The sequence below is a fragment of the Giraffa tippelskirchi genome, chromosome 2 (genome assembly GCF_054371585.1).
Source record: "Giraffa tippelskirchi isolate mGirTip1 chromosome 2, T2T-mGirTip1v1.2.pri, whole genome shotgun sequence".
In the NCBI taxonomy this organism is placed as follows: domain Eukaryota; kingdom Metazoa; phylum Chordata; class Mammalia; order Artiodactyla; family Giraffidae; genus Giraffa; species Giraffa tippelskirchi.
The window spans coordinates 78,815,016-78,838,547 of NC_137276.1; the positions used below are offsets into that span (position 1 = coordinate 78,815,016).

Sequence of the window (23,532 nt, forward strand, 5' to 3'; positions counted from 1 at the left end):
ATCTGCGAAAGGCTCCTGTAGTCTATCTAGGTATTTACCAGGAGCTTCCTTCTCTCCCTGTCCTGTGTTTGCCCACTTGGCATCGTTTAACGTCTTAGAGCGCACTCGCTGGAGTCCTGACAAAGTGACTCTGATCGCATCTTCCTTTAGCCATGTTCGAATCCCAGTGTGATTCTGTTGTGGGGGAGTCTGATTCCTAGTAGGGAAGGCGGCTATCTCAGCCTCTGCCTCTTCTGAGGATCCCTTACCAAGCCATCCATCCCCATATGCAATGCCTGCACGGGGTCCCCCTGCTGGGCAACCTGCTGCCACTGGCCTACATGAAGGAACTCAGCGGAGCTCCCCTCATAGTTAGTTTACTTGCAAACATTCATGCCGAGGAAAAGCAGCCAGATACAGAACTATTTCATTTCTGAAGAAAACAGGTCAGAGATTGCTTGGGGATGGGTGGGAGGCGTGGCTGACAAGGGGCATGAAGCAAGCTTGGGCAGCCGTCTGTATGTCTTGATCTTAATTCAGCTAAAGCTTTTCTGGGTATATACACGTGTCCAAACTTACTGAACTGTACACTTTAGGCATGTGGGTTTTTGTGTTGTTTGAAACCTCATCTGTACATCCATGAAGCTGTGAATAAAGCAGCACAGAGGGAAGGATATGAAGCATAGATTTCCCCAGTCGGTGCTGAGAGGTGAGGCCCCTGGTGCTATGGAAAGTCCATACCCCTGGTCCCCCATGCCGGGTGTCCGCTGGACCCCCAGGGGAATTGTCCTTCGCGCAAGGGTGCCAGGAATTCTCAGGCTCTGGAAATGGCAAACCCTCGTATGAAATGGGTGGTAGCTGAGAAGGAGCTTTCTCTCCTCTTGACCAAACCATCATCAGGTGAAGTCTTGGATTTTTCAAGTGTTTCCTACGAGTCCATGAAGGGTAACTACTATGTACCATGGGTTTATCACAAGTTTCTCCGTGAAGGAGCCTTCTCAGCCCCCAGCATCTTAGATCATTGGATTAATTGGGAAAAAGCTAAGTGGATGGGTAAGATGGCTCCTCCAGGTGATTCATGTTACTGCAATTAACCCATCAAGGCCCTAGCTCCTGGTTAAAAAGGTGCCTTTCCTACCACGTAAGGCATGCTGCCATTGAAAAACCTTTCTGTAATAGCAAGGGTTGAAAGTCATTGAAAACGCTCTTTGTCTTCGGATTCGGTAAGGTCAGGGGTGTGTTTTGAGATTTACTGAGCGTGGCACTTCCTCCGATGGGAGTTTTTCGAACACTGTCTCTGTTTCTATTTTACTTTAAAAAGCTTTTATATTCTTTGTATGTGGTTGCTTTGAACTCGTTGTCTTATATGGTTGAAAACACATGCTTCTATCCATCACGTACTCTCACCTCATTTCTGCTGTGTTTTTTTTTTTTTCTTTTATGGAGCTGTATTTTTTTTTTTTTAGTAAAACTGGAAAGTTTTTCCTTAAATTTCAAAACTGAAGTTACACACCACATTTTTGTACCTGAGAATGAAGAGAAAATTTTAAACAGTGGAAATGGAGGAGGGATTTAATATGGAAATAGTAAACAATAATAATATAATCGGAGTAGAAACAGTATGTTTGATGGAATCAAGTAAATTTTGGTTTGGGAACAGGAAAGTGTAGTCTTTCTATCTGGAAATTAGATGGACTCTTTCAAGCCAATTAAAATGAGCCTATTATGAGTAAGATAAATACTTTTCCGAAAAGAATTATATAAAAGAGAATGTGAAATTTCCTCCCTGTATGCTTAACATGTTAGGCTATATGAGTAAATTTCTGGAAAAAAGACATCATCAAAATTCAATTTTGAAAGGATATGTACATATCTCTATATATGTACTGTATGGCCATATTTCCATTCATCTACTGCTGGACACATAGATTGTTTTTATGTCTTGGCCATTGAAAGCAATGCTGCTATGAATATTGGGATGCGCATATGGGAGGTCAGAGGTCAGAGTCCCCCCCATGAGAGTCTCCAGCCATCGCCTGTCCATCCCAGTCCTGCCTCTTCCCCCGATCCTGGGACCCAGAACACAAAGTGTGGAGAGCATCCTGCTCACCGTGTGCTGGAACCTCAGCGGGGGTGCTCAGCTGGTGCTCAGGGGTCCCATGACACTCAGGGGACAGCTGAGCCCTCGCTGGTGAAGGATGAGTGTCAGTGGCAGCAGGAGACGCAGGCACGTCCCTAGTGGACGAGGCAGCCTGTAGATGGAGGAGGTAAATCTGAGGTGTTAGGAGGCCCGCAGGAAGCCCGGGCAGATGACAGAGTCTGTGTGTACCCTCCTGGGCCAGATACTCCTGGGACCCCTATGTGTTCCCGAGATGCAGTGACCAGAGTAGACGCCCTGCCAGCCGGGGGAGAGAGAGGGAGGGGGACAGTGTGCTGGGCCAGGCTGCCCTCAGGAAACGGACAGATGGTGACACCGTGGATCAAGAGTTGGCACTTGAGCAGGCTGGTTGGCGACCCTGCCCCTGTGTCCAGGACTCCTCTGCCCGGTCGTCCAGGTGAGATGGGCCGTGGAGGAGAACTGATCTCTGGAGAGGCAGGGGCAAAAGGCGCAGAGGCCCAGGTCCCCACAGGGCGGCCCTGGAGTGCAGTGTGGCGGGAAGGCCAGGTCTCTGACTCTGCTGCCCACGTGACTCCCCCCAGGGTCATGTCCACCATCCTGGGCATTTAGCTGTACCATTACCATGAGGATTTCCACCAGCCCCCAGAATTTCCCTGCCTGAGGATGCTACTGGCTTAAATAGAGCCCAGCATGAGTGACTCAGACCTGGAGCACGGAGTCCGCTATCTTCTGGAACAGCTGGAGACCCTGGAGCCCACTGAGGCAGAGGGGGATGTGAGGAGGACTTGAGGTGGGTGATGGGGGCAAATGAGGATGGCAGGGAGCCATCCGCATGGACCACACAGAGCAGAGCCTTCTGTGGCTGGAGCTGGACCAGGAGCAATGAGGAGGCTCAGATCCCTATTGCCCTGGACTGCAGTCTGGGAAGACTTTCTGGGGCTGGCATGTTTGAGAGATCATTGAGTGGCAGTGAGAAGCTTTCTTTTCTATTTTTGGGAGACATGTGGAGAAGCAGTCCTATGGATGATGTTTTCTCTTCTTGGAACTACAGCAGCAGCTCCAGAACAAGCTCTGGAAACATCTCCAGGCCTGGAGCCAACTACACCTCTACTGCCCACCAGAGCTCCAGAGTGAGAGCAAGTCCATTTTTGGTACTTTTCAAAATGTATACTAACGTGTTTATTCTATGATATAAAGTCCACTTAAAATAGAATTTAATAGTTTGATTATCTTAGATTGTACCTGTAAATTGCAGTTCGTTCATTGACAATGTTACATAACCCCATTAAATGTCTATTGGAGAACATTTGCACTCTTTTCATTGCTATACAACATTCCATTTTGGAAACAGCACATTTGGCTTTCACCTGTTGATGGACATTAGGGTTTTCACCTTTGGGTTCTTCTGAACAACGGTGCTCTGAAATACTTGTGTAAAGGCGTGTGAATATCTGTGTTCACATGCGTTTGGGTATTGATGTAGGAGGGGAACTTTGGGATTGACTGAAAACTGTAGGCTTGTCCTTTTTAGAAACTGCTGAAGGTGTTATATACAGTGGTTGTACTGTTTGACAATCCCCCAGAGTTGAGGTGTAGAACGTCTACTTATTCATTTGTATTGCAGTTTCCTCTCTGTCTTTCTCTCTTCCTGGTCCCTCACTCTAGGAAACAAGCCTGTATATTACAAGTTGCTATATGAAGAGGCATCTGTGGCTTAACATTGAGACCATCAGACAGAGGAGCTCTTGGGTCCTGAATCAATGAGTCCACAGCCCCAGACCCCTGGGAGACACTGGCAGAGGCCTCCAGTTGAAGCATGGCCGATTCCTGGTCCACAGATAGTGTGAGATAAGAAATGTTTGTTGCTTAAGTCACTCAAGACTGGCTAATGTTGTCACACAGAATGGACCACTCACACAGCCATCAAGCATCAGGCCCTGTCTCCTGCCTCCCCACTGTCCCCCTACTGTCCTGCCAAGCTCCCACCAGCCACACTAGCGCTGGCTTCATCTCTGGACAAACACATTCTGTGTGTCCATACACTTGTGCCTCCTTCTGGGATAATCATCCCCAGATGTGTGAATGGCTGGCGCCTTCTCATTCCACTGCTGGGGACAGACATGTCCCCTCAGTGCAGACTTTCCATGACCCCATTGTGGCACCTACTGTTTTTCAACACAGAACTTGCTCCTTTCTGTCTTTTCTTTCTGGGTTTCTCCATTTCCCGCTCCAAACTGTGGCCCTGGTGGTTCTTTCTCTCACCACCCCCACTGAGTGCTCAGGGCACAGCTGGTCAATGAATAGATAAGAGGCTCCATTCCTCCACTGAGAAGCTCGGATGCTGATAGGAGGAGGTATGGGCCAGCTCAGGGGCAGGGGAATGTGTAGGAGTGCAAGGGACACTCTTCTCACCCCAGTACTGGACACATCACCCCTTTAAGGGGAACCACTCATACTACACACCAAGCAGGGAAACCGCAGCACACACCATAGCTCTGAGAGACTTCAGGACCTCAGCATTCATTGGGCCCCAGGAGGGAATGTGACAGGATCCATAGGAACCAGGGGCTTTGAGAGGGACCTTGAAGAGGACCCTCAACCTCCTCTTCAGCCGTGGGGTGTCTAGTTGCCTTATGAGGACTCCTCATCACAGCCAGTGCAGCTGTTCTGACCTGGATTCCACATGAGGCCCAACAAGGTGGTCTTTGCCTCAGTCCAGGGGAAATTGATGTATGTTTCTGTCACTGTCACTGCCCCAAGGTCCACCCCTCCCCTGACCCCAGTCCCTATGGTCCCTTCCTCTGATGTGTGTCAGTGTATACTTGTGCTCACACCCAGAGAATCTATTCCCCATTGCCAGAATATTCTGGGGTCCTAGGACCTCCAATTCCCACGGCAAACCATGTGGCAGGGAGGCAGCCCTAGCCTAGGGGATCCTAACTCTCCCTTCATCTCAAGACTCTGCCCCTGCCAAGGCTGATTAGTAGTAAAAAAACAAAAAACAAGCCCCCCCCCACACACACACACTAAATACAACTCCACAGGGTAAAACGTATTATTGGCTGAAAATTTATACAAGCAATATATAATTTTGAACCTATTATCTGACTCAGTTGACCAAGTACAAATTATTCTTAAAGAAATCTTCCAAAGACAGAATCTATAGTCACGAAATTGTGATTAGGATAAAGAAAACTTGACGTTTATTTTTTTAGAAATTGATATCAAGTCCAACACTTTGCATTTAAAAGAAGGATATTCCAGCCAGGAGTGCCCAGGCTGACAGGCGCCCCTCCCCGCCCCCACCGGCCCCGGAGCGAGTGCGCAGGCGTGAGCGGCTGCAGGTGGAGGGCGGAGGCGCAGAGGCGCCTGAGCCCCCAGGACCCGTCCTGACGGAAGGGAAGTTGGAGACTGAGTCGGTCCCCACTGCGGGACGCCCCGCACCAGGGAGCAGCGCAGACACGAGTAAGTGCAGCTCGACCGCAGCCCCTCACCGCGCGCCCCCGCCTGCCCAGCGGCCAGCGGCCCCCGACTCCTGCAGCCCCGAGGAGCGCGAGCCTCCCTCGGTCCTCGGCTCCGGGGTGGCCGCCATCGGCCGCAGGGTGAGGACGCCGGGCCGGCGCCCCAAGGCGGCCGTTGAGCGGTGGGCGCCCCGCGCGCTCGCAGCCCTCCCTGCTCGGCGCCCCTCGAGTCTCCTCGCGGCGGGGCTGCCCCCACGACCGCGGGGGGCGGCCTCTGGGTCTGCGGACGCCGCCTGGGCCCGGTCGCCACGGGCTCGTGGTTCCGGGCCGGGGAGGTGCCGCCGAGGAGCCCGAAGCTGGGGCCGCGGGCGCGCGTGTCGGGCGCGGTGGGTCCGCAGCTGTGAGAGATCTCTGCTCCCGGGATGCGCGCGGGTGATGGGGGCGCACAGCTCGGGGATCCCGTCCTGGCCGCCGGCAGCGGCTGTTCAGAAGGGACTCCGTGCTCTTTCCTACAGGCTTCCCTGGTGGCTCAGACAGTAAAGCATCTGCCTGCAATGTGGCAGATCTCTGTTCGATCCCTGGGTCGGGAAGATCCTCTGGAGAAGGAATTAGCAACCCACTCCAGTACTCTTGCCTGGAAAATGCCAGGGATGGAGGAGCCTGGTCGGCTAAAGCCTAGTCGTCTAAGTTCCCTTTCGCTTTCAGTGTTTTCAGGCTTTATTGACTGACTCGAAGTAGCTCACAGAGAGCTTCCTGGAGGGCAATTTGTGACATACTAACACCTAAGCAAAGTTTGCAGTAAAGCAGTCTCCGCCTTTTTATGTTTTTTGCGTATGGAGGGCTTTTTGAACAGTTTATTTGTGTTTCTGTTCCTCTTTTCCAGCAACAGACCATTGAGAAACGGCATTACTCTAAGTTGAATGAGCATTTAAAATTTTATTTCTGCACAGTAATCATAGATGCTCAAGTATTTGCAAATTCTAGCGGCCTAAAAGAGCTCGGTTGTTTGTTGGTTTGGTAAGTTTTGCTTGAAGGGAAGACTTTGGAATCCAGAGAAATGTTCATTTGATGAAATTATGGTGCACCCTTTTGCAATTTTCAATATCTAATTCAGGGTAATTTTCAGATTGTTTCCAGAAGATGTATATTTTGTTTGAGAATAGTTTGGGTTTTGTCCTGTGGTTTTTTCTGTGCTGTTTGTTGGTACCTACTTAGGAGGCTTCAAAACAATCTAAGGTACTATGCTTTGTAACACAGAGATAGGTTGTGTTTCTCTATCGAAATTGTTTCTTGAGTTAGCAAATTTTCCACTTGAAACAGTCAGGGATGACTTGTTAAAACCCTGCACTTCCGACTCCTGTGATTAGGAAGTACGTTGTTTCACTGTTGAAGATAACGGCAGACATTTCAAAGATGGGCAACAGGTACACAAGAGAAATTTGAGTACTGAGTTCGGTGCCTTGGTGTCCTCAATAAAACTGAATTTCTCTTCTAAGGGAAAAAGGACGAAAACCAGCTGGTGATGACCACGGCTCTTTCCGTACGCCAGACACCCAGAGGAAGGGGAGGAGGTGGAGTGATTCTCAGATGGATTGGCCGTTTGTTCCTTTACCAACCACAGACTTTCTTTCCTTGGTGTTTCTTAACTCCCAAAGAAATTATAGAAGTGTGGTTCCTTACCCAGATATTTGAATGGGAAAGATCCTTTCAATTCCTAGGCCGGTGGTGAGATCCACTGTGTAGCTTTCATCTCCCTGAACCTTGTAAGTAGCTCTGAGAGCATCCTCTTCTCTCTTGAGTTAGGCAGAAAGGGAGGGTGGTGGAGCCTTGGGGGGCAAATGTTCCAAAAGCTGGAGCAAAACTTAATCACTGTCTTCGAAGAAATAGACTGGATGCCAGAACTTTGATCTTAAGGTCTCTTGCAACATCAGGGAAATCAGTAGTAGTAGAAGTATTCCACACCATATAGAAGTCCATGAGATCAAATGTATTATTGACTGAAAATTGATGAACGGAAAAGAACATTTTGAAACTTTCTGATACCTGATATTTGACCCAAGTCAGTCAACCACGTACAAGGAACGATTACTAAAGAATCTCCCCAAAAGGGAATTTATAGTCATTCAGCTGTGATGTGGTTAAGAAAGCTGTCATTTATTTTTTTTAAAAAAGCGAATCCCAACTAAAATATTTTCAGTTAGAAATAAACATGGACACACCACAAATAGTTTGCTGTGCTATGTTTTCAAAGCAAGGTCAAGGAACTAAAATCTCCTAGTGAAGTTTTCTCTTGAAAATACTTTCTCAACACTGTGTTTCAAATCTTAGTGTAATTCCTGTTGCAGTTTTTATGAGGTTCAGAATTTAAACTGTTGAGGAATTGAAGTTCTCTGAGTTCAGATGACTGAGTCAGAATTAACAGGGTTAAAGTGGATGTTAAAACTATTACTAGCACACAATTTACTTGTATTTAAATGTACTAGTTTGGTGGCTATTTAAGTTCATCCTATGATTAACATTTTTGTGGGTATAATATGTATGCGGAAATATCAAATAACTCAAAATTTCGAAAGCACATCATTCTGTTTCCCACGTGACAGTGCTGAGTGGGTGTTCACCCTGGGGAGACTGCGCTTCCTCACGTGGTCATTCAGGAACCCAGAGTTCTCCTGTCGTTGGCCTCCTCTGTTGTGGTCCTTTAATGGACCGGTACCTGGGGGTACAGAGTCGACCGACAAGAAAGTAAAAGAGGGAAGAAAAGAGGCTGATATTCCCTGGTTTACGCAGTATGCCACGATAACACTAGGGCAAAGAGCTAGCACCGTCTCCGTAGGCTCAGGGCGCCCTCTCAAAGAGGTCTTGAAAGCCTGGGCAAATAAGTAGACATGATGGACACCTGTGCTCCGTGGACGCAGCCTGAAATGGAGAGAGGGAGAGAGAGAGTGGGAGAGAGTGAGAGCGAGAGAGAGAGGGAGAGAGAAAGTGAGGAAAGACCCGGGGACCAGTGCTCTGGTGGAACAAAGGCATTTATTCAACATATTGTGGGCATATATATACTCTCTTACCAGATAGCCCTTTTTAGCAGAGATAGGGATCAAAGATCTAACAAGTCATCTAGAAAGCCGGAGGCTAGAATTTAGAATTATTCTCTAGAGAGGGGGTTGGAACAGTTACTTTACGTATCAGAAAGGAGGAGACTTGCAAATAGCTGCTGTTCACCATATGGAATTTCCATAGGAATGAGATACATGAATTTCTATTATCCCCGAAAGCTGGCTTGCCACCTCTGGCACCTGTATTCAGGTGCTGTTAAGGAACATAGATTTCAGGGAAGACTGAAAACAGCACACAGGAAGCCTCCTGTTAAATGTATCCTGACAACTCCCCGTGTTTTATATTTGTCAAAAACCGTCCTGACCATATGAGTTTGTTTAGTATAAACCAATCCTAGAGAAAGGCAACGGTAAACAACAAATCAAGTCACCAAGACAAACACCAGAGTTACAGTTTCAGACCTGATGCTGTGAATAATATTTTGAAATCAACCTCGTGGGTATAGCCCAGATAATTAAACTGCTAGTTGCTCAGCTAAAGTCTCTAGATTAGTGGAAGAAGGCAGACGTTTTAACAAGGAGTTCTTTTTGTACATACAGTGAGGCATTATTTATGTTTCATCAATGAATTTTGATTTGTACCCAGTTGTAGGTATTATAATTAGAATGACCAGGAGTAAGACAGCATTGAGTAGAATCTCAATCACAATCAAAAGGGAATCATTTTTTATCAAGTATCTAGTTAGCAATTAATACAGGTTACAGAAGGTAAAGTCTTATTAGCATGTCCTTGTACAATGTCCGTTCCAAGCTTCAGGTTTTTAGGTACTCGCAACAGGTTTCCATGTGTCTCGTAGTTGAGGCCCAGTCTGTTAATTGATTTGAAGGCGAGGTGGGGAGTTTTTCTGTCAAGTCACTCAAGAAGTCCTTTGTCATGGTAGTGAATTCTTTCCTTAATTCTTTCCCTAAGGTTTTTGTAGTGTAACCACGGTTTACAATTTAAGCAATGTCCCTCCCGTCCGAAAGTCTATTTGGGGAGGCAGGGCGAAAGCCCAAGTTTGTCGGAATTCTGTTGGTCCCATGCACAAAGGAAGGAGTTCATAACCTAGAGAAATGCTAAGTAGTGTTTTCTTCTACTTCAGGGTGTGAGGGCCCTTTAATGCTCTAGGAAGAAGGCCTACGTAGAGAGTCGTTAGTAGAAACAATTGATCTTCTCTCCGTCCGTTATATCACCTGTAGTAAGAAAGGGGGTTGGGTATGAATGATTAATTTGCCTCGGGCTAGGGGGTGGCACAAGCGACCAACCTAAGCTTGACTAGGAAACTGTTTTCTGGATTCTGCGGCATTCCCTGTTGAGAGAACAAATTTTCAGCTCGATTAGTACGAGTTTTTATGTGTCCCCAAGTGGGGAGGTTATAAGGTTGATGTTGCCGAGGGTGGCGCTTCCTGGAGATCTTTAGAGCCGCCGTGGCCCATATTGGGATTTCTTTCTCCTGGGGTTTTTGTTGTTTCGTCTCTGTTTTGAAGGCTGGGGGGCCCCCTTGAGTCCACTTTTCTGAAGAGGAAGCTATGTGAGTTCGTTGGAGCCTTCTCGGGAGACACAAGAATACCCCTTTCCCTGTAAGATTAGTTTCCCAGATTTCCACTGTATTGTTAACCCGTCTTGGTACCAAATGGGCAGAGGAAGAGAAGTGTCCTTCAATTCCTCAAAATGTTTTTCTGCTCTAGTGAAAATATCTCTCTGTGGTAGATTGTAAAACTTTAAAGCAAATAAAGCTGTGTTGTAGTAAAGTCTGCTTTAGATAGGGGAGACAGTACTGTTCCTGTGTATTCCCCCTTTTTTAATTTTTCGAAAACATATTAATCACCCCTGTCTCCAGACAGGCCATACATTTTTTGGTACCTCTGGAGTGTAACCTCGGGCTTATTGATTGTTGGCCAATTGTTTAACTGTTTGAACAGACAACACACGAATGATGGGATTCCTGTGATTGCATTTACCCTTCCTAGTTTATGTAAGTCTCAAGGAATTTGGAGTGGTGAGTTTGGACACGTACACATGGGGTATCAACGATTTTTACAAATGCTAGTCGGGGTCTTTGGCTAAGAGAAGACTCGGCCTTGGGCCCACCGGTGCAATAAACTGCACTCCGCTATCTGCATTGTCTTTCTGAGTGAGTTTGTTTCCCAGAACGCGTGGCTACAACAATGTGAGTAAGAAATTGTTGTTGTCATTTATTTTGTACTAAAGCGAGTTTTTTTCGTGCCTTTTGAGAAAGCGAACGAGGGCTGTTTAAATCAGGATCTCCTTTTAAAGTATTAAATAGGTTATTTAATTGGTAATTAGTAATGCCTAAAGAAGGTCTAATCTAGTTTATATCACCTAAGCGCTTGAGCTATGTAGTATTGACAGGTGCAACAAGATTTTTTTTAATCTGTTTGAATTCTAGTTGTGTATCTATACATTTTTTAGCTGCCTGTAATTTCTTTTTTGTGAGGGGCCATTGTTTTGTCCAAACAGGTTTGTCATTTTTTCAAGTTATTTTAATACATGCATTGTTTGTTAAATGAGCAGTGGCCCCTAGGGAAAATGTGGACTATGAGTTTGAGTTTGCCATTGCATAAGTAAGTCTCTCCCTATTAAATTAATAGGGGCATCTATCACATAAGGTTTTAGTGTTGCAGGTTGGCCTTTTGGTCCCTCACATGGATGTATGTGAGTACTTTGATAAACCTCTTGTACTTTAGTTTGAGAAATTCTTGCAATTTGGCGAGAAATTTGTTGTATAGGCCAAGATTTGGGCCATAAATGTTTGGAAATGATAGTAATATCAGATCCAGTGTCAAGGAGACCAGAAAATTTTTTACCATTAATTTTGATATTAATATTCGGTTGGGCAAATTCAGATATTAACGAAGTCCACAAGGATTGTTTCTCATCTGTACTGCCGGATCTGCCCGTCCGTACATCTTTAGGAGAGTTAATAGAAATGTAAGGTCAAAGAAGTAATTGAGCATTTTGTCCCCCTTTTGGAATTGCCGTAAAATCTGGGATGACATCACAACTTGAATTTTTCCTCTATAGTCTGAATCAATTACTCCAGGATGAACAGTAATTCTTTTAGAAGTCAAACTAGAGCGGCCAAGTAAAAGAGCGAAAGTTTGTGGGGGCAGGGCTTCGAACAGTCTGGTATGTATTGGAGAGGGGACTGTTTGAGGGTTTGAGAGAGAAGATGGAATTTGTCCCTGGTTATTGTTGGAGGCGACCTGCGGGGTCCCCTGCTGGGAGTTTTTCGGAATAGGTTTTTCTTCAATGTCAAATCTAGATTTACAATCTTTTTGGCCCAATGCATTCCTCTATGGCAGCGAGGGCAGATTTTGGGGGGGTTATTATTAACCTTTTTAGAGCGATCCCTTTTTCAATGGCTTTTATCTCTACATGTAAAACATCTTTCATTTTTCCTTTTAAGGGCAGCAACCATTGTTTTAGCTAGCATTTGCATCTTTTGAGTTTCTGATCCTAGATTGTAACAAGTCTTTAAATCATCTATAATAGTCTCTGCCTCCCGAATAGGAGCTATGGCTTTTTGGCATTTCTGATTTGTATTTTCATAAGCAAGTAGTTTCTCTAGTTGTCTTTTAGCTTTTTTTCCATTAGAGTACAGGAAATAGCAGCTTGTAGTCTAGCTAAAACATCAGCATATGTTTTATTAGGTCCCTGCGATATATTAGTGTAGCTCCCTGTAGGCTCCCCTTGAGGAGTAATTTGCTCCCAAGCCTTAAGGGCCACTGTTTGTATTTGTTCATGCAACAAAGGAGGGCACTGTACTCGAGCATGTGGGCCGTACGTAGTTATAGTCTTTTTTATTTGTTGCATATGATAAAAGTGAATAGCCTTATACTGAGGTATTACATGCCCTTCAGCGTCAGGATTTCTTAAAACTGGAAAAGCGGAAAAAACATCGGCTTCAGAGACTTGTGATTGTCAAGTCAGCAATTTAGAAAGCCTCTGTCCTGAAGGAGAGTGGGCAGGTAGCAAATGTTTACAATTAAGAGTACCTGGTAAAAACTCATCATTGTTATTTAGCAAGGTGTTAATTTTAATGTCAAAAGGTGTACTAGATGAGTCCTTGCTAGAATCATTAGGTTTTAGCAAAGGAGCTGCTGTTAAATTTGCATCTGTTGACAGATGGGGAGCTCTTGAAACAACCAAGGGAGGGTTAGTAAATATATTATGTTGTTCCAACTGGGCCTTTTGTAAGGTTTTATCATTTAGTTTCTGTTTCTGTAGTGAGTGTTTTGCCTGTTGTTGAGTATCAGGAGGGCCAGGAGTACCTTGAAGTGGCAGAATCATAGTTTCAATAGGAGCCCTTAAAGGCCAGAAATCTGTAGGAATGGTTTTTCCCTTTTTGGTGGCTCGTTTAGCATTTTGGAAAAATGCCCGTGGGAGGTTATGATAGGCCAGGATGCCACATCAGTTTCTCTCCTACTTCATTGGCCATGATGTGGTCTTGTGGCCACAGAAGAGGCTGGGGAGTCTGCCAGTGGTGTGCCCCAGGAAGGGGAGTGAATTTTCATGGAAAATGAACTTTGACCATGTAAAAAAGAAACTAGTAACCCCCAAGGAAAAGTAAAAATGAGAGAAATTCCTTAAGAGACCATGGAGAATGGACCCATTCTAGCTAACAGAGACCCAAAATAAAACAGAGTCATGCGGTCATAACAGACCTGAGATGAAGTAACGTTCCCTGAATTCTTAGAAAACCACAAACGAAAGCTCTGAAGAGTTCTGATTCTGCTAAGGGTCCTGCCTATGAACACTCGGAAGGAGAAGCTCCCTTGACAGCCAGTCATGGCAGACTGCGGTCCAGCTGCAAGGACTTGTGCTCAGGCCACACGGGTCCATTTATCCCCCTTACCAGTCTCCCAGCTGAGCACTCTGGGGCTTTTGCTTTATCAAGTTCTTCCCTCCCTTCAGCCCCGGGAATGTGCTTTCAGTTACAGGCAAGAATTGTGTGTCCCCAGTTTGCAAACCTTGCGGACAGTACCCTGTCCTTTTGCTTCAGGTAATACTGATTGTTTTCTGGGATTAATTTATAATTTTAGGATGACATCAGTAATAACAAGTAACTCATTTAGACCTATTGTGTTTCAACTCTCTATTGAATATTTACCATACAATGTGCACTGTGCATACAGCAACGTGAGAATCGACTGAGCAGCCTCTTGGTCTGGGAGGAGCTCATAAAGGAGAGGAGACATGGTTTGAAGGGCCTGCTGTCCTAGCAGAAAGGATTTTTTTTTTTTTTTATTGAGCTGCATGAGCTGTTGCTTATTTTGTCATAGATAAGGTGAAAATAGCTGTGTAGGTTTGTCTCTGGATATGTCTCTTGATTCATTTTCCGGTTAACCTTTATAAATCTTGTTTACATGATTCCAGCCACATCATGAGAAATGCCAGGCTGGATGAAGCACAAGCTGGAATCAAGATTGCTGGGAGCAATATCAATCACCTGAGATATGCAGATGACACCACCCTTATGGCAGAAAGTGAAGAACTAAAGAGCCTATTGATGAAAGTAAAAGAGGAGAGTGAAAAAGTTGGCTTAAAACTCAACATTGAGGAAACTAAGATCATGACATCTGGTCCCATCACTGCATGGCAAATAGATGGGGAACCAGTGACACCGTTTATTTTGGGGGGCTCCAAAATCACTGTAGATGGTGACTGCAGCCATGAAATTAAAAGATGCTTGCTCCCTGGAAGAAAAGTTATGACCAATCTAAACGGCACATTAAAAAGCGGAGACGTTACTTTGCCAACAAAGGTCCGAAAGCTATGGTTTTTCCAGTAGTGATGTATGGATGTGAGAGTTGGACTATAAAGAAAGCTGGGCACTGGAGAATTGATGCTTTTGAACTGTGGTGTTGGAGAAGACTTTTTAGGGTCCCTCGGACTGCAATGGGATCCAACCAGTCCATCCTAAAGGAAATGAGTCCTGAATATTCGTTGGAAGGACTGATGCCGAAGCTGAAACTCCAATACTTTGGCTACCTGATGCGAAGAACTGTCTCATTGGCAAAGACCCTGCTGCTGGGAATGACTGAAGGCGGGAGGAGAAAGGGCCAACAGAGGATGAGATGCTTGGGTGGCATCACCGACTCAATGGACATGAGTTTGAGTAACCTCCGGGACTTGGTGATACACAGGGAGGCCTGGCGTGCTGCAGTCCACAGAGTTGCAAAGAGTCAGACACGACTGAGTGACTGAACTGAACTGAGCCTCATTCCTTGGCATATGGATGTCAAGTTCTCCCAGCCACGTTTTGGGGAAGGAATACTGTCTTTCCCCCATTGAATGATCTTGCCACTCTTGTCAAAGTTCATTTGACCATATGTGTGAAGGTTTTGCTGTGCTCTCAGTTCTTTTCTATCGATCTATAATTTTATCTTTATGACAGTACCAGACTGTTGTGATTACTGTAACTTTGTGTTACTGTTGAAATCAGGGAATGTGTGTCCTCCCACATTGTTTTTCTTGCTCAAAATTGGTTGGCAGTTTGGGCATTAATTAGGTATTAATTAGTGAATTTTAATTAGTTAAGAAGTGAATTTTAGGATAGGTATTTTATTTTGGATGGGTTTTTTTTTTTAATTTCTGTGGGTTTTGATAGGGATTGAATTACAAGTGTAAATTACAGAGGCTGATATTGATACTTAACAATGGTAAGTCTTCTAATCCATGAAAATGGAATTTGTGTCATACTGTGCAGATCTTCACCTCCTTAGTTAACCACTCAGTGCCGTGCTTAGTCGCTCAGTCACGTCCAACTCTTTGCGACCCCATGGACTGCAGCCCGCCCGGCTCCTCTGCCCATGGGGAGTCTCCAGGCAAGAATACTGGAGTGGGTGGCCATGCCCTCCTCCAGGGGATCTTCCCAGCCCAGGGACCGAACTCAAGTCTCCTGCATTGCAGACAGAGTCTTTACCATCTGAACCCCCAGGGAGACCCGGTAATTTATTCTTTCTGATGTATTTGTAAATGCAGTTGTTTTCTTAATTTCCTTTCCAAATTGATCCTATTACTGTCCAGAAATGCGAGTGATTTTCCGTGTTAATTTTTGTACCCTGTTACTTTGCTGAATTCATTTATTGTTTATACCATTTCTTTGGCACCCTTAGGATTTCTACTTATGAAATCATGTCACATGTGAACACAGATAATTCTGCTTCCATTTTTCATATTTGAATGTTGGTGATTTATGCATTGATTCACTTATTTTGTTATATGTCTTTGCTGACACCCGTGTCTAAAACTACAAGTACTATTGCTGAGAAGTGGTAAAACCCAGCATTTTTACATGCTTTCTGAAGTCAAAGGAAAAATGTTCCATGTTTCACCACTGCCTGGGATGTTAGCTATGGGTTTTACATGTATGGCATTATTGTGTCATGATAATTTCCTTCAAATGTAATTTGTCAAGTGTTTTTAGCATGAAAGGGTGTTGCATTTTTTCAACTGTTTTTTCTGTTAACTGAGATGAACATGTTTTTTCCCCTTGATTCTGTTAATGTGTGTGCTATACTGATGCATTTTCTTAGGTTGAAGCATTCTTGCGTTCCAAAAATAAATCCCACTTGTTCATGGTGTATAATTCTTATTATATAGATAGCTATAAATGATTATTATATAAAGAGATAATATCTGCAATTCCAACGTCAGTTCAAGATTCCAGAATCCTGGGAGGGCGGCAGGTGATGGCCAGGACCAGAGAGATTGATGCTTCTGATTAGTCATTGATGATTGATACTACTGATCCATGAGTGTTGGTTCACACAGCCAGTGACTGTCTGACTTAGTCCTGCATCAAACCATCTCCTGCCTCTGTGTTTCTCACCCTCTACTCACTCCTTCCTTCTGAGACTCACTCCTTCTGAGACTTCCTTAAATACACCCTTCCTCATTCTCAGTGAGAGCCTGAGAGTGGTAAACACTTGTAGTCGTTTTCATCTGAAAATGTTTTTATTTTGTTTTTATTCCTGAGTGATAGTTTGTTAGTAGCTTAGTCACGCCTGACTCTTTGAGACCTCATGGACTGTAGCCCAGCAGGCTCCTCTGGCCATGGAATTCTCCAGGGGGTTGCCATTTCCTTCTCCAGAGGATCTTCCCAACCCAGGGATTAAAGCTGGGTCTCCTGCATTGCTGCTGCTAATCCGCTTCAGTCGTGTCCGCCTCTGTGCGACCCCAGAGACGGCAGCCCAGCAGGCTCCTCCGTCCATGGGATTTTCCAGGCAAGAGTACTGGAGTGGGTTGCCTTTGGCTTCTCCGTTAGAATTAAAAATTCGACTGTTTCTGCATAAGGAACTCCTGCCGTTTCTTATACGGCCACCGGAGGGCACTGTGTAGCTGCTTATGACAAACACACTGCCCCACTTACAAGTGGCCCTCTCCAAGTGAGCCTTCATCAGGAAATGGCAATCCACTCCAGCATTCATGCCCGGAGAATTCCAGGGACCTGGGAGCTTGGTGGGCTGCCGTGTGTGGGGTCACACAGAGTCGGATACGACTGAACCGACATAGAAGCAGCAGCGGGAGTGGGATGAGAACAGAAGAGGAACAAACATGGGAGAGGTAATTGGGGGACAAGAAAAGAGACTGGAGGCACTTCCTGCATGGGACACAGCTCCCACATGTTCCCGGGTTTTTCCCACCTCTGTCTCAGGACATCCCTAGATATCCACGTGGGCATAATCCTCGTGTGCACGTGAGGACACGGACAGGCCTTGAGAGACACAAGGACTCATCCAGGATGGAGAAGAGGTAGGAATGAGGAGGGGAGCCTGGACCCAGGTCTGTCTACCCAGAGCTGCACATAGACCCTGCCCAGGAGCTGTGTGGAGGGCTGTGTGCTGCAACTGTGTGAGAACCGGGGCTGCGTGGATGAGGGGTGAGCGGTCAGTATCCCGAGGGCTATATGTACAGGTGTCAACTGTCAGTTCAAGGAAGGGACCCCCGGGTGGTGAAGTCACTTCCTTGTCGGCAGAGCCTAACAGAACTCGGAACCCTGTAACCAGGCAGCCACGTTCTAGCAACAGCGCCACAGCCAGTTGGGGCTCACTTGGCTGGAGAGACTTGATCCAGAAGGATGTTCTCCCGCTGTGTCTCGACTGACCAGGGCTTCTGCTTCAGGAAACCCTGGAGGGAGAGGTTTTTCAGATGTTTCAGGGGGTTCAGCGCTCAACCTGGATGCCTCTGGTCCTTTAGCAGGAGGTCCCCAAAGGTAACAGCAGGCAACCTAGAGGTGGCCCCACCAGGCCTGGCCGCCACCGGGAGCCCTCCCTGGGCAGCGCCAGCTGCCCTCATCTCCAGGTGTGGGGAAGTGGGACTTGAGGGGAGGTTCTCCCTCTGGGCAGGAACAGGTTGGTGGGCACATCGTGACCTGGTGGTCCGATCACCATCACACCTGAGGACAGGCTGGCAGTGGGGAAAGAGGATCCCTGAGGTGCTCTTCTCTGTGCCAGTGCGGATCCAAGGCCCTCAGGCGGTCGGGTGTCTTCTTCCTCGGTGGAGGTCTGTGCAGAGAGTGGTGGGCATGTGTCTGGAGGGGAGAGGTCTAGGGGTCCAAGAAGCACCAGAGACAGCTGGCCGGTGGCCTGAGACTTTCTGCCTGGCTGGCGGGCACTGTGTTCACAGGGCTCCTCCCGAGACTGCAGACAGGCGCCGGTCTACGGAGCCCCCTGCTCCATATCCCCGCACGAGGAACGGGAGGCCCAGAGCAGCAACAGAGCCCAGGGCGGGCAGAGGGTGAGTGCCAGCCGGGAGGAGACCCTCCAGCCAGGAAGTTCCGGGTCCCAGAGCCACCCTGGCGCTCCCCTGGGTCCCTCCTAGAGGCCTGCTCCCAAAGGAACCTGGGAGTGTCAGGTGTGCGACACGCCCTCGCGGCCTAGGCCCTGAGGTGTCCAGATGCAAAATCACTCTTTACGTCCATGTGGGAATCTCGGAAGGAGATTGTGAAAGGATTTCACTTGATGTTCCCCAAGGAGCCTTTCCACATGTTTCTACAGTGTATCCTGTATTAACTCCATCCCCACGTATCCATGTGGGCCTGAGAACCCTGATGCCTCTCACCCCAGGATCAGCCCCTGTCACCCCAGTTCTCACCCCCAAAATGGGATGTGTTGGTCACCGCCACAGGGGACGCAGTTAACACGCGGGGAGCTGTCCAGTACAAACTGCCCCGAGACGCTAACACACGTAACCGTGGCCCTTTGCCAGTTCACTCGTGATGCCAAGACGTTTATTCTGTGGAGGGCACTCCTGGCCCTCCCCTTGCCATGATTCCCGAGGCTTGGGGCCTCAGTCTGAGCTCCAGCCCCTGCCTTCCTGTAGTCCTTGGTGCGGCCTCTGACTCTTGTCTCTTCCTCGTTCCACCCCAGGGGGAAAATGTGTCCCCAGGGGACAGGAATGAGCCCTGCAGGGTGTGGAGCGTGCAGAGACGCAGACTGGAGACGTTGGTGGGCAACCTGGTGCCTGCCTTCCTGGGCGGTGACCCCTCCTACCTCCCCAGATTCCTGGGTACCTACAGGGCTTTTGGCAGCCCTCAGCAGGTGCTGGACCTTCTCTTCATGAGGTGAGCACTTCCCCTCCCCCACTGGGGACTCGGGGGGACCCGGTCCCCTTCCAGCTGTGAGTGGTGGGAATGGCTCTCCACCTCTCTGAGCCCCAGTGGCCCCCTCTGCACCCAGAGGGTAAAGGGAGGAGCCGCCCCCAGGGTGTCTGTGGGGACTACGTGGGTGCGTCCTGGAAAGGGCTTTCTGGGCGCCTGGAGCCCTGTTAAGGCTGTGGTTGTGCTGAGTCATCTCGTTCCTCCTCCCTTCGAGGAAGCCTGTGTCTCGGTGGTCTCTGAGCCTTTGACTTTGTCCCAAAGCGTTTTCCCAATTGCAAGGTGAGGTGTGAGAGGTGCCCTGCCCTGGGGCATTGAGACCAGGGCTCCCTGGGAGTGATGAGTGGCGCCCCAGGCACTTGGATGGGGCCGGTTGGGCTCATTCGCTCTTGAAATATAAAGGCAGGCGCATGAGATGCAGGCACTTTTCTGGGAAAACCATCATGTAATGTGTGGAGCAGACAGCAGTCCTGCCCCCCAGGGCATCAGTTCTCTCGGTGAGGGGGGGAAGCCTGTCACACTAGCCATCACATGTGGGGCGTGTCTCCAGTACTGACCATGTGACGCCTCCCTGGCCTCCTGTAGGTACGGATGCATCCTCCCGTACTGCGATGCGGATGGTGGAGCCCTGCACCAGCTGAAAATGTGAGTGGATTTTGATTCAAGAGGGACTGACTCCCTTCCCCAGAGAACTGCCCGGAGTCTTGGGGTTTCTGAATGGGCAGGGCTGGCAGAATCCTGGATCCCACATAGCTTCTGGTTCCCCCTGGGGGCCGAGGTCTAGGGGGCTTCTCGTGCAAAACAGGAAAGGAGGCCAAGAGAGCTGTGGAGGTGTCTGGCGTGCTGTAAGCAGCCTCTGGGAGGTCAGAGTTCAGAGTCTGCCCCATGAGAGTCTACAACCCTCGCCTGTCCATCCCAGTCCTGCCTCTACCCCCGATCCTGGGACCCAGAACGCAAAGTGTGGAGAGCATCCTGCTGACCGTGTGCTGGAACCTCAGCGGGTGCTCAGGGGACCCGTGACACTCGGGACAGCTGAGTCCTCGCTGGTGAAGGATGAGTGTCAGTGGTGGCAGGAGACGCAGGCGCGTCCCTAGCGGACGAGGCTGCCTGTAGATGTAGGAGGTAAATCTGAGGTGCTATGAGGCCTGCAGGAAGCCTGGGTAGATGACAGAGTCTGTGTGTAGCCTCCTGGGCCAGATCCTCCTGGGACCCCTACGTGTTCCCGAGATGCAGCGACCAGAGTAGATGCCCTGCCTGCCCTCGCAGTGGTGACAGCAGGGGGAGGGGCGGGGCAAGGGACAGTACGCTGAGCCAGGCTGCCCTGAAGAAGCGGACAGATGGTGACACCGTGGATCAAGGGCTGGCACTTGAGCAGGCTTTTTGGCGGCCCCGCCCCTGTGTCCAGGCCTCCTCTGCCTGTTCTGCCAGGTGAGATGAGCCGTGGAGGAGAACTGACCTCTGGATGGGCAGAGGCAGAAGGCGCAGAGGCCCAGGTCCCCACAGGGCAGCCCTGGAGTGCAGTGTGGCGGGAAGGCCAGGTCTCTGACTGCTACCCACGTGACTCCCCCCAGGGCCATGTCCTCCATCCTGAGCACCTGGCTGCACCTTTACCCTGAGGATTTCCAGCAGCCCCCAGAATTTCCCTGCCTCAAGATGCTTCTGGCTTACATAGAGCTCAACATGCCTGCCTCGGACCTGGAGCAGCGAGCCCGCCATCTCCTGGCACAGCTGGAGACCCTGGAGCCCACTGAGGCAGAGGGGCATGGTGAGGAGGACTCGGGCTGGGTGAGGAGGACGGGGCCGAATAAGGAAGGGAGGGGGCTGGGCCACACAGAGCAGAGCCTTCTGAGGCTGGAACTAGGCCAGGAGCATTGAGGAAGCTCCTCAGACCACTATTCCCCTGGACTGCAGCCTGGGAAGACTTCCTGGGGTTAGGGGGCATCTTGGATTGAGATTTCAGGGCTAAGCAGCAAGTAGGTTCCTGTCTTTGGGATGCATGGACAAGCAGTCTTACTGACAGTGCTTTCTCTTCTGGGAGATACAGCCCCCGCTGGAGAAGCAGCTCTGGAAACATCACCAAACCTAGAGCCAGCAGCACCCCTAGTAACTGCCACAGCTCCACAGTTAGAGCAAACTGAAAGCCCAGCTCCTACTCAAGGTCAAGCTCTACATCATGTAACCATGCCAGCTCCAAACCCAGAGCCATCTCAATGAAGCGAGGAAGTGAGGAAAAGCACCTCCAGGCTCGACTTCTAGATGCAGAGAACGTGCAAGAAACAGCCCTCTTCCTCCTTCCGATCTTCAATCACCCACAAATCCTGTGCCTGCGCTGCTTCTGCAGCCTCAGTCCCCAGGCTTAAGCCATCGTCGGCCAGGGCACTGCCTTGGCTCTGGAGCTGCTTCGTGCTTTGCAGTCAGCTGTGGCTCCGGTGTTATCCACCTGTGGTTCTAGAGACCCCAACAGACCCAGCTCTTCTAGCAGCTGAGGCGCTGGAGCCAGCTCCTCCCCTAATATCCCTGGAGCTGCTCCCAGATCGTCAGCAAGCCTCGCCTGGGAAAGGCAGATGGTGTGCTGCCCCAATGCCTGCACCAGCCCTGGAGCCTGTCTCTTCACCCCTATAATTCCCTCTCTTAACCTGTGTTTTGGATTTTTTAGTACATGTATAAACTTACTTTTTCTATGAAATAAACTTAGATAGAAATTGAATTCTTTGACTTTTTCAATTGTGTGTGTGAGCGGCATGGAGACCATTCACGACGATCCATGAACACGTCTGTTCTCTATTGCACAGCATCTGCGTCCTATTTGACGACGAATAATCCTGCAGTCTGGGAGAGCAGTGCATGCGACTCTCCCCTCATCTGTTGATGGACATGGGGACTATGTTTCCCTTTGGGCTCTTGTGCCTAGTGCTGCTCTGAACCCTTGTGTGCAGGCTTGTGACTTTGTGTGTGTGCTACTTCCGGGTATTGTCGTAGGAGTGGAATGTGGGTGTCGACTGAATACCATGTAGTCAACTTTTGGAGGCCCTGTGGCAGGAGTGTTCCATTAGTGTTTGCATTTCCGCTTCTTCATCAGTGTTGCAGTTTCCTCTCTGCCACACATTTCCCCCGCCTGGTCCCTCATTCTGGGAAGCCGCCTCTGAGGAGGCCTTGTGGCCCTCCCCTGAATGAAGCGGCTCGTGTCTCAGCTGAGTCCACAGCCTCAAACCCCTGGGAGACACTGGCAGAGGCCTGCGGCTGAGTCGTGGTCCGTTCCTGCACCAACGACAGTGTGACATCCAGCCTGTGGTCATCGCCTTGCTTCTGCTGGATCTGTCACCACCCCAGACCCACTCCCCCTCTGACCCCCATGCCCTAGTCTCACTTCTTCTGACGTTAGTGCGAGTGTCGTGTGTATTTGTGTGGACGCCCAGAGACATCTGATCCAGATGAGTGGGGATGTTCTGGGGTTCTTGGCTCTCTAATTCCCAAAGCCGAGCCAGGGTGTGTGGTGCAGCCCTAGCCTAGGGTGGCCTGAGACTCTGCCCTTGCTCCGGGCCCGGGGTTTCCCCACTCCTATCTGGGCTTCAGTTTTCCAAATGTACAGTGACCCGTTAAGCAAGGGGCGCTCAAAGCCTGCACACCGTCTGCCCAGCCTCCCACAGCTCTGGGTGCTTTACGGCTGGGTGACAGAAGCAATCCTAGGCCTCCCTAGTAGTTGGAAGGCACCCCTCAATGGCTCTGTGGGCCTCTCTTTGCTGCGGTGAGGGAGAGGGTTCAGACTCACTTAACTTTATGCACTGAAGGATAAGGAGCGTTTCCCCAAGAACGGCTGAGGCACTGTGACTGATGGAAGATGACTTTGACGTGGACCACGTGCAAGAATGTGATGTGCAGAATAGACGGGCGATCTTTACTCATGGTACTTAGGCGAGGAGATCTCTCCGAAACGGGGATTGTCACGTTACAGTTCACACGGTGTTTTAACAGAAGTAATCTATTCCTTGATATTACATATTGTAGTTTAGAGGACAACTGAAATAATAATGTTTGGCTCATGCAGATCAGTATCATCACGGAAGCGGATCGGGCCAAGTGTGGTCCAGGGGCCTCAGTAAACACAGACTAAGTTGCCCTGTGGTCTAAGAGGAAATCGACTGATTGGCCCCCTCAGTTTTCATGACCCAGGGTTCCTCAGGTGTAATTACCCCAGGAGCTTGTGCGGGGAGCCCCAAACACCTTCAGTCCTGACTGCCTTGTAAGTCCAATCCCTG

The 23,532-nt window shown here is 48.6% G+C and overlaps 1 protein-coding gene across 6 annotated transcripts; it reads left to right on the top strand.

Annotated features, from left to right (window-relative positions):
* The first annotated feature begins 5,438 nt into the window (after positions 1–5,438).
* On the top strand, positions 5,439–21,983 carry LOC145538018 (ral guanine nucleotide dissociation stimulator-like). 6 transcript variants are annotated; one of them, XM_081569261.1, is made up of 8 exons: positions 5,439–5,563; positions 17,336–17,433; positions 17,657–17,893; positions 18,307–18,417; positions 19,050–19,243; positions 19,862–19,921; positions 20,848–21,041; positions 21,315–21,983. In XM_081569261.1, exons 3-8 carry the CDS (start codon positions 17,759–17,761, stop codon positions 21,488–21,490), a joined length of 870 nt encoding a protein of 289 aa, XP_081425387.1. In that variant the 5' UTR covers positions 5,439–5,563; positions 17,336–17,433; positions 17,657–17,758; the 3' UTR covers positions 21,491–21,983. The 6 variants fall into 6 exon arrangements, 5 of the variants coding, with proteins under 5 accessions (XP_081425387.1, XP_081425388.1, XP_081425389.1 ...); XM_081569262.1 differs by having other exon boundaries at positions 21,321–21,983; XM_081569263.1 differs by having other exon boundaries at positions 17,688–17,893; positions 21,321–21,983.
* Positions 21,984–23,532: the final 1,549 nt, after the last annotated feature.

What these genes read in the sequence shown, in the direction of transcription:
- LOC145538018 (XM_081569260.1), top strand. An exon ending in TCATCCAGGATGGAGAAGAG is followed by an intron (nt 17,434 to 17,802) that starts GTAGGAATGAGG and finishes CTTCTGCTTCAG; the next exon opens with GAAACCCTGGAGGGAGAGGT. An exon ending in GAGCCCAGGGCGGGCAGAGG is followed by an intron (nt 18,418 to 19,049) that starts GTGAGTGCCAGC and finishes GTTCCACCCCAG; the next exon opens with GGGGAAAATGTGTCCCCAGG.